The sequence below is a fragment of the Salminus brasiliensis genome, chromosome 20 (assembly GCF_030463535.1).
Source record: "Salminus brasiliensis chromosome 20, fSalBra1.hap2, whole genome shotgun sequence".
In the NCBI taxonomy this organism is placed as follows: domain Eukaryota; kingdom Metazoa; phylum Chordata; class Actinopteri; order Characiformes; family Bryconidae; genus Salminus; species Salminus brasiliensis.
This window is the reverse complement of record NC_132897.1, coordinates 30,220,989-30,231,720: the sequence shown is the minus strand read 5'-3', so window position 1 is coordinate 30,231,720 and position 10,732 is coordinate 30,220,989. Positions and strand designations below refer to the sequence as shown.

Genomic DNA, 10,732 nt, shown 5'->3' with positions numbered 1-10,732 from the left:
TACTAGTCCATTTGCAACAATAAGTTGATATTAACAAATACTGGCACTTATTGGTTGTTTTAATATCTCAATGAGTTATCACTACTCGAAAGCGTTGTGAAAGGTGCAGCTACTCGAAAACAACCAGCATAGAAGGATTTCACGCATGCATAAACACATGCACAGAGAGGAAAGACATGTACACGTTTTGGCAACAATGAGTGACCACACATTACCCATGTCAGGATGAAAGACCTATTTATATTTACATTGTCAGAAAAAGTGATAATTTAGAATCAGCCTTTTTAAATGAGTATATAAGATAATTCATAAGATCCCACATAAAAGTATTATTACTGATGGAATCATAATACATTTGGATCTAACCTGGTGTTCTACATTAGAGCTGGATTGACATGGTTGAGGTACACATGTTTAGGCATCCTTGAAAATGCCTACAAGCACACCTTAATTGTAAATGCAAAATGAATCCTTAAGCACCTGTGTCCTGGTTAATAGTCAAATTTCAGGTAATGTAAACTAAACAACCTTGCTGTACACACACCCTGGCAAGGTTATTGCAACATTGACAAACCATTTTGACATTCAGTGGTTGTTCTTTTCCTGTATGGGTAAAGCTAATCAAAGCACAAGAACAAGCACAATGAAATGTTAAGTTAGGGATGCAATGATATTTCTGAGCCAATCATTATAAACCAAAATAAACACCATATTGTGACGGATAATGAAGAATAAGTTTTTCAAGCTCACAATAAGACCGATTAAAACTCCTTGGCCAAAATCTTGTAAATTTGTACTTATCCGGTCGTCTTCCACAAGGAATAGGAATTATGCTCTACTTCAGGGAATTTAAGGTGAACATAAATGCCCACCTCTAATGCCTATACAAGTACTGGGAATTATAAACAAATACTGAACTACTTAAATATAATTACACTTTGGCATTTATCAAATAACAATAAATCACCCATTGATATATCATGCACCCCTAACATGAAGGAGTTCAATGCTACAAACTGAAAAGGGAGTGGTCAGATGGATGGCAAAGGCTACACACAGTCGAAAGATGTGGATGTGGCCTTGGATGTGTTCTCGGGCCAATGGAGCACAGGCACGGAGATGCATGTCTCACTGAGAACTTCCCGACAGCGCTTCAAACTCTCCAGCAGCAACTCAGGGTGACTATGTACTGTCTCCACTGAGTAGGGTCAACGATCAAGAAGCAAAGGTGAAGGGAAAACAACAGGGTAGGTAAAGGACGGGTTGAAGGGCAAAGGGAAGGAGAGGGGAAAAAAGTAGTCAAGGAATGGACATAGGAATTAAACAGGGCACTGTTGTCTCAACTTATCTTTACAAGCCCCCATAAACTTGCCCATACCACAATCCTCCAGGGGATTTTCTGTTGCTAGGTCAAGGTCAAGCCAATATTGCACTAGCTCAAGTGAGATTCACTGGTTGAAGGTCATCCTAGATGAACATCCTTTCCTTTGTTGTTCCAGAAACAACATTCTTGTCAATTTAAACTTTACAACAGCAAAAACAGAGAGGGTTATTTAACTGAAGTCTAACTAAAGCAAATACAATATAGATAAAACAAGGTTAACTTTTTAAAATGTTCACTTTAATTAACAGCCATGTACATAAGGCTACAAGACACCTACATGGTAATGAAGTTGTTAAGTCAACATAATAGTGACAATGTGACCTTTTTTCTTAACGAAATGCTCTGAGACAGTATTTCTCTGGCCCTTTGAATGAAGTGTATTTCACTTGTAAGACTTGTCTGTGTTCTTTTAATTAAGCAATTAAGCAAGTTTACTTCAGTTACATTACATTACAAATGACTATTAGTATTTTCAAATATTTATGTAGGTTTGTCAGGTGGCGTGAATATTTGTACATAGGTGTCATAGCCTTATGAACACTACCTCACAGTATTAAAACATTTATTACATGTCACATTTGTTAAGGTTATATTGACTGTAAAAACACTAAAGCCATGGCTTTCTGCCTTTTGAGTGTGGCTGCTAAAGTCAGGAAGGCAATTTAAGGGTCCATGGAATATTCAAAAGGGGCCAAAAACAAAGACTGAAATGACCATGACCATGCTGACAGGACATAGTACAGCCCAGCAAAGCCTTCAGCAAAAGAAAAAAAAAGATCTGCAAGCCATTAATAGATGGACATAGGACCTAATGTCAAAGTCAAAACAATATGTTTACAACAACACATTGCTTACATCAAAAGAATACAGTATAGAGTGTATTTAACATTAGAAGTGCTATGCTAGAATTTTTTCTGTTGACACCGAATATGGATCTTTCCCTCCAGACGGACAATTTATGGATTATCAAGCAAGATCCTCCTTTCAAGTATATATCTGCATAGCTCTTTTGTTTAGAGTTAGAATAAACATTCTGAGATGTTAGTATCATTTTACCAAGCAAGGCAGAGTTGCCATCTCCCAGGGGGAAGCGTTGGTAGCGGGGCACATTAAAAGGAGGGAGCAGGTGGAACTTTTTCTCCAGCAAGGGCTCCAAGCGTGAAGCAGATGGGTCAGCTGGGTGAAAAAGGTTGTAGACTTGTTGACAAGCAGGACGCAGCTGAGCCACTAGAGGGCATCAGAGGAAAATGTTAATCACAACCTAACAATGCTACTCCAGTACTGCTCAACAAGTTTTGTGATTATGGCAAAAATATAACATTATAATACTTGCAGACATGTTCTACATGTAAACTATTTCAAAAGTGCAATAGTTGATTTATCAATGGTTGTGAACAGGTAATAGTAGCCAATCTAATATACAATATAAAGGAAAATGAGGAAATCCAAAACAAAACATTTGGTTAAAAAAAACTGAAATAAGATAATTACTAGTTTGAAAAGTATTGGAACTTGAAAAGTATTGGTTGACATAATGTATCATAATAATAACATTATCATAGTGTCAGCAGTAGCCAGACTCAGTTAAATGTTCTTATCATGCATCAAAAACATCTCAAAGTCTCTCATACCTGTCAGCAATAGAACAGCCCTGCACTACCTGCACTATGTGGACAGGTATAAAAAATAATAATAATATGAATTATTTATTTTTATTTACAATGTTGTTCTTTTATCAAGCCAATTTCATTTCAATTTCATCTACAGATCTTTTAAATCAGTGGTTGTCAGTCTAGGTTTAGAGCACTTTTCCCCCTCACAGATACACACTATACATAGTATAGTATTGCAGGGGGTTAGGTAGTATAGGTCACAGCTGGGATTGCAGCTTGATATCATTTTATTAATTTTATTAATTTATTCTGAAAATGATAAATAAAATGAGAAGTAATATGATTAATGATAACATTTGGCACATAAAACAAAACCAAAAAAAGCTTTTTACCATCTAGCATGGGAATTACGGTCTTCCTAAGGGCAAGGACCAAGCCCAGGGGGGAGCCAAAGAGGAAGAAGTCCGATACTTCAAAGTCAAACTTTCCTAATGCACCACTTTCCAACATTGTACTGTTACTGGATCTGCGTGAACCTGGGTCATTTCTTAACACGCTGGAATGTAAACTGGGGACAAAAAACACATCAGGTTTAATTCCTATAAAACTATTTCTATAGTAGAAACACCAGTATTTTACCCAATAAGACAATTTGCTGTCAAGAAAAGGGTTTTAAAGGTTTTGCCTTCATTAAGTTTAGCCTTCAGTAAATTGTAATTTACAGAGGTCACAAACCAGCCACACACACTTACACATAGGTGAGCAGTAGTCATCAGTCAGTGACCAATTACTTTTGATGCCCATAAATTGGTGGAGTTATGTATAGAAAATGGTTGTAAATTCTACACCATTTACTTGATTTGGGTGTAAATCAATCAAATCAACTTTGTTTGTATAGTGCTTTACACAATACAACTTTACAGAAATCCAGTAATTAACAAAACATAAAGACATAAAACAAACAATGCCATAAAAAACCCAGTGAGAAAGTCAAAGGTGACAGTGGCCTCTTCTAGTCAAAACTAATTATGAACTACTAATAAAAAGTCATCGTACCATCATAGTCAGTTGTTGTACTGATATAGTCATAGTAGTGATGGTAAAAATAATTAAAAGCAATAATTATAAATAATAAAACCACAGCTTGAGCTCACTTACCATACAGTCACATAAGTATGTTGTTATGCTCAGGTGTATTGATATAGTCATTGAAGTGATGGTAAGAATAATGAAAGTAATGATAATGTGATTACCCATACATTAAAGCTGACCTCAGCGTCATTATTTACAGATTACATACACTCAGCGGAAGGATCAATGTCCTGTTTTTTACTGTACAACATCCATCTTCAATAATAATAAACAAGAATTTGCTTCCCATTTATACATCTAATCAAAAGTGTCCATTTTGGAGAAAAGTGTATGTACCATATTTGTAATTTCTCAGCAATAATATTCATGTAAAGAATGATGATTTTAGATAAGCTCATTTTTTACTTCATTAGGAACAAGGGTTCCAGTCTAAAATAAAAAAACAAGTAAAATAGCCTTGTAGAACAAAAGGCAGCACAATGTTATGTAATAAGATGTTAGCACAATAGCTTCCATTAGAACATTGCAATATGTCCATAAACACACAGGAGGACATACCTGGTCAAAAAGGCTTGGTGTTGCTTAATTGTATCTATTTCATAGGTGGAGGAGTCACTCCTCTTTCGGTGGAGTTGTCTCTTAGAGTCATCAGGACCACCGGAGCGGGGGATGTCGATATTACTGCGGCTGAGCTGACGGCTTCCCTCCAAGGAGGACAGCGGCACTGGTGAAGATGCGTCATGGCTGCAGTTGATTATGATTCCAGGGGACAGGAGGTCTGGGTCCTGAGAGTGGTGGGCGAGCATATGAGGGTGACGGAAATAATAAAAATAGTCATAGATAAAAGAAAAAGAAAGAAGAAAAAAAAGAAAGTATTGCCGCAGGGCTCAACAGATCAAAGTTCTTCACTTAAATATTGTACAACTTCCAAGCTACTGCTTCCTTTCATAACAGGCAAAAATTTCTCCTAAATTCCAAATACAAAATATTGCTATTTAGAGCATTTATTTGCAGAAATGAGAACTGCACAAATAACGCAAATAAATTACAATAATAACTATAATGCAAAGAAGTCATTACTCAAATTTAAACAACACAGTACTAATATTTCAACATTCAAAAATCACTATGGTGAAATAAACTTGACTGCCAATCACAGCTTTCATGTCTTGGCAGGCTTTATGACATTCATAGTATGAAAATTCAGGTAAATCAGCTTTGTTTATGAAATGCCTGGAATAAAATAGCTGCCATACACGTACAGATGAAAATTTAAGAAAAATAAATTAAGTGGTCTCAATTTTTTTCACGAGCTGTAAGTGTAAAATACAGTTGCAGTAAATGTAAACAACATTTTGAGGCCCTAAGAATGCTGCTGTGCCTGATACAATTGTACCAGTACCAGTGCAGCACCCACTAACATGCTAACATGGTAATGTTGTCATCACTGTCATGATTAGAGTGCTCCACTATTTAAACATCTGACCAGGTTGTATGGCGCTCTGCTGGATGAGGCAGAAGATGGCTGAAAAACTGTACAGGAACAGAGGAGCTACAGTCAGAAATTGTAAACTTAGAAACTGCACCTAAACGGTGCACCCAATAAAATGGACAAGTAAATATACAAGGCAAGAGGCCACTGATTGGCAATAGTGCATACTTTAGATTTGAAATGCATAAAAAACAATGTATATTTCTGTATATCTTTAATGTCACTGCTACAAGGCTGAGTAGAGTGGCCTATCATCACAATGGCCCTACCTGAACACTTACTACACTCCCACGCCGACTACTGCTTTGGCTTTCACACACTGTTTGGCTGCTGCTGCAGAGAGCATCAAACCCCAGAATTCCCCCAACACAGTCTCCTATCAGACACACCTAGGTAACAAAAGACAATAACACTGAAAATGCAAAATACAAAACAGTATACAACTATCTATATACAGGTGCTGGTCATAAAATTAGAATATCATGAAAAAGTTGATTTATTTTACATTCAAAAAGTAAAACTTGTATATTATATTCCTTTATTACACACAGACTGATATATTTCAAGTGTTTATTTCTTTTCATTTTGATGGTTATAGCTGACAACTAATGAAACCCCAAATTCAGTATCTCAGAAAATCTGAATATTACTTAAAACCAATACAAAAAAGGATTTTTTAAAATGCTGGCCAAATGAAAAAAAATAACATGAAAAGTAAGAGCATGTACAGCACTCAATACTTAGTTGGGGCTCCTTTAGCCTGGATTACTGCAGCAATGCAGCATGGCATTGAGTTGATCAGTCTGTGTTATGAGAGGCCAGGTTGCTCTTCTGCATTGTTGGGTCAGGCGTATCGCATCTTTTTCCTTACAATACCCCATAGATTTTCGATGGGGTTAAGGTCAGGCGAATTTGCTGGCCAATTAAGAACAGGGATATCATGGTCCTTAAACCAGGTACTGGTAGCTTTGGCACTGTGTGCAGGTGCCAAGTCCTGTTGGAAAATGAAATCTGCATCTCCATAAAGTTGATCAGCAGCAGAAAGCATGAAGTGCTCTAAAACTTCCTGGTAGACGGCTGCGTTGACCTTGGACCTCAGAAAACACAGTGGACCAACACCAGCAGATGACATGGCACCCCAAACTATCACTGACTGTGGAAGCTTTACACTGGACCTCGAGCACTGTGGATTCTGTGCATCTCCTCCCTTTCTCCAGACTCTGGGACCTTGATTTCCAAAGGAAATGCAATTTTTACTTTCATCAGAAAACATAACTTTGGACCACTCTGCAGCAGTCCAGTCCTTTAGCCCAGGCGAGGCGGTTCTGACGCTGTCTTTTGTTCAAGAGTGGCTTGACACAAGGAATGTACAGCTGAAACCCATGTCTTGCATATGTCTGTGCTTGATGGTTACTGAAGCACTGACTGATGGTTATTGAACACTACACTCTTTGTGAATCTCCCCCACATTTTTGAATGGGTTTTGTTTCACAATCCTCTCCAGGATGCGGTTATCCCTGTTGCTTGTACACTTTTTTCTACCACATCTTTTCCTTTCTCTTCACCTCTCTATTAATGTGCTTGCACACAGAGCAATTGTGAACAGCCAGCCTCTTTAGGAATGACCTTTTGTGTCTTGCCCTTCTTATGCAAGGTGTCAATGGATGTCTTTTGGACAACTGTCAGGTCAGCAGTCTTCCCCATGATTGTGTAGCCAACAGAACTAGACTGAGAGACCATTTGCCTTTGCAGGTGTTTTGAGTTAATGATAAAACTTACCAAAGCAGATACAACAGAAAGTTGATAGTGGTGATATTAATAGTGTCAGACAGACACGAGTCCATCTAGGTTTCAGAACGGCCACCAAACAGGCAGCAGCGGCAGGCGGGTGAGCCATGGGTGGTGGCGGGTTGGGGGAGACCCGCTGGCCGGACTGGTAGGTGGCAGCTGGTTAGACGCAGGTAGAGGGGATCTCAGCGGACAATCTTCCAGCAGGTCGGGCTGAGTGTGGCACCAGGTTTCTTCAATATTAAACCTTTTTACAATATTCTCATTTTATGAGATACTGAATTTGAGGTTTTCATTAGTGGTCAGTTATAACCATCAAAATTAAAAGAAATAAACACTTAAATATATATTAGTTTTTGTGTAATGAATGAATATAAAATACAAGTTTCACTTTCAAATGGAATTACTGAAATTAATCAACTTTTTCATGATATTCTAATTTTTTTGACCAGCACCTGTACATAATGTGTGTGTGTGCACATGCACAACAGTAGGACATATGAGCACCAGCAGGCTACCTTATACTTTGCAGTAAAATACAGGTAAGACTGCTAAGATTTCTTTATATATGCAGACACATGCATAGGCAGACAATTGTTAACATAGAAATTACACTGAGATGCTCACCTGCCCTGAGAAGCTAGCCCCACCCAGGGACCGGAGAAAGTCTGAATAGACCTGATTGGCTCGGCTGATTACAGTTGCCACAGCATCCTGATACTGTGGAGAGGAAGTGGCAAGAAGTGGGAGAGCAGCCAGAGGGATGTGGTCCTGACTGCTGGACAAACAGCCCTCATCATAGCTGTACGGGCTCAGACTGTGACAACATAAACAGTACATTATAAGTACAAGACAATTCAAAGTGCTTGTGGTTATTTAGATGCTGTATTATGTTCTATTTAAGTATGGTACTGAGGTAACCTCAGCAAACATTTGATCATTGAATCAATATTGAAATGAGCACATGTACGGCTCAGTGAAAAATGTACACAGCTTTCCCCTTAATTCAAATCCAAACAGTTTTGAAAATGCATAAAGGAATGAAACAAAATGCACCATGCATGTTAACTGGTACAGTATAAAGTGCAAAACCAAATAAGTAAACTTCAGACACAAATTATGTTTTGGCTGGTTGATTACAGGTAAAGTTTAAATTTGGTAAATTAGAATTTTGGTGGAATAAAACTATTAGTATGACTGAGTCGCAATCCTGTAATAATGGATGGGGCTTTAAATTTAGGGCTACACATGGTCTCAATAGTACTCTGCAAACAATATTCTTAATTGATGTTCAAAACAAGATCTTTTCTTACTTGGACACCAAGGAAAAGGCTTCAGCACAGATGGATGGACAGGGTACCAGACGAATGGCAATATGGCCCAGGGCAGAGGGATAGTGTACACGCATGACTGTGTCGAAAGCTGTAGTAATAGTGTTGACGTCGCCTTGCTTGGAACTTTGTTCCCCACAGCCTGTGTCCAAAATGTTCCCACCATGAAGAACGAGGATTAAGACATGGATCTTGGAGGACTGCAAGGACTGAGGACACAATTCATCCTGGGGGAAAAAGGATGTGTACATGGTTATTGGATGAGTAGGTGGAAGTGTATCAAAGGGTAAGTAGGTATGTAGATGGGCAGATGGATGACAGAAGAGAGAGAAAAAAAGAGGAAGAGGACAGAAGATTGAGACATGTTGAGACAAATAAAGGTCAAATCTATCTCTTAAATGCAATGCAACTGTAAAGGCAAGTTCTGCACCAGTAGCTAAAATATCTCAGCTAAAAATAGTGCCTTTATAGGGCATTTAGAAAAGAGTGATCACACATACTTAACACTTACAACATCTCTAAAATATTCTTAACTGAGCAGTGGGAATTAAGCATTAAGTGCCAAGAAAAAAAAAAGAAACGCTTTCTCAAATTAAAACACAGCATCAGTATTTATTAAAGGTGCTAAAGAATTAACTCTGGTTTAATCATCTTTATACATGTCACCAGAAATGTCTCCTCTTGTCACGCCCGCGCCGCCGCGCCCGCTACATTGGGCGCTCTCGGGAGGCGGCTCGCAGGCAATCATGAACTCCCTATCACGGTCATGTCAGGGACTCTAATTATGAAAAGGACTTTTATGTTGACAGTCATGTTTTGTTCTCGCTTAACTGTTCAGTTGCTTTCCTGTGTCTGACTTCACGCTCTGTTAATGTGTTTCACCTGTGGGCTGCCGTATTTAAGGAGGGCTAGCGCAAGCAGCCAGTGCTGAGAATTGACTTCAGTTGACTTTTGTTAACTCTTAGTAGCGCTGGTTATCTCAGGTCAACACTGGGTTGGATCTGGTATCTCGTAGTGCTGGCGTTATCCGTTGGGCTCTCCAACGGCCTCTGCCAATGTAAGCTAAACCTCCTCTGTCTAGGGACTCAAGCACAGTGGCCGAACCGCTACTGCCTGCTCACCTTCGGTCATAGAGCACCCTTAGGAGTATCAGGGGCTTGTTCATGTTCAAGCTCACGTCAAGGAAGTCAGCTCTGGTGCACGCTCTAGTTATCGCCTGTGCTCTGGTAAGCTAGCTCTGTCATAGTATCGGTTCTGTTGTTTGGGTTCGGCAGCAGATCCCTCAGCTCCGGCGGTCCAGTAAGTCTGACCCGCGCTGTTTTCCCCAGGCACTGCCTGTAGGTTTAGGTTTTTGGTATTGTTCTGGCTCAGCCCTGGTATGCTAGCCTAGCCTTCGTCCCTCACCAGCCACAGGTGTGCTCTTTTGTTTGCCCAGTTAAGTTGTCACGTTTGTCTTTTGTTTATCGTTAACCCTGTTAATCTGTTGCTGCTTTTTCCTTGTTTTCTGCCCAATTAATAAACTCTCTCGCTTTGGTCCACCCCCTGCGAGTATTCTCCCTCATTGTCTGACCCAGTGGATCATGACAGAATTCTCGGCCCAATACCCCCTAACAGCGGGGATGGATGCCAGAGATCTAGCTGCTCGCGCCCAAGGGCAAGTCTTGGGGCAGCAGCACCACTCTCTGCAGAGTGTTTCTGAGGCCTGAGGCAGCAACAGGCGAACCAACAGCAGCTAGTCGCCCAACTAGTGGGTGACATCCAAAGGCTCACGAAGCCGATTGTTCCCAGCCATGTCACTAGTCCATATTCAATGGACATTCTGGATATGTATTCTGGCGATCCAGAGCTTTGCGAGGGGTTCTTGTTTCAGTGCTCGGTTTATTTATGTAGTAAAGGAACCAGCACTGACCAGGTGAAGGTCGCCTTTCTTGTATCCCGTCTCACTGGAGAAGCTCTGGATTGGGCCATTGCCACCTGGGAGGAGCTTAGCGTGGAGCCCTGAAGCACTTCAAGGTGGAGTACCTGAAACACT

The 10,732-nt window shown here is 39.7% G+C and overlaps 1 protein-coding gene across 14 annotated transcripts in view; it reads right to left on the bottom strand.

Annotated features, from left to right (window-relative positions):
• Positions 1 to 10,732, bottom strand: part of LOC140541777 (membrane-associated phosphatidylinositol transfer protein 2-like) — a 70,633-nt gene that overhangs the window by 11,249 nt on the left and 48,652 nt on the right. For 10 of the 14 annotated variants that reach the window (XM_072664550.1, XM_072664549.1, XM_072664548.1 and 7 more), the window contains 7 exons: positions 8,683 to 8,927; positions 7,997 to 8,186; positions 5,851 to 5,970; positions 4,648 to 4,874; positions 3,390 to 3,565; positions 2,441 to 2,611; positions 1,058 to 1,198 (listed from right to left, as the gene is read on the bottom strand). In XM_072664550.1, coding sequence (XP_072520651.1) covers positions 1,058 to 1,198; positions 2,441 to 2,611; positions 3,390 to 3,565; positions 4,648 to 4,874; positions 5,851 to 5,970; positions 7,997 to 8,186; positions 8,683 to 8,927 — 1,270 coding nt within the window. The remainder of the gene's footprint in view (positions 1 to 1,057; positions 1,199 to 2,440; positions 2,612 to 3,389; positions 3,566 to 4,647; positions 4,875 to 5,850; positions 5,971 to 7,996; positions 8,187 to 8,682; positions 8,928 to 10,732) is intronic. The other 4 variants (XM_072664554.1, XM_072664559.1, XM_072664561.1 and 1 more) reach the window with 1 other exon arrangement.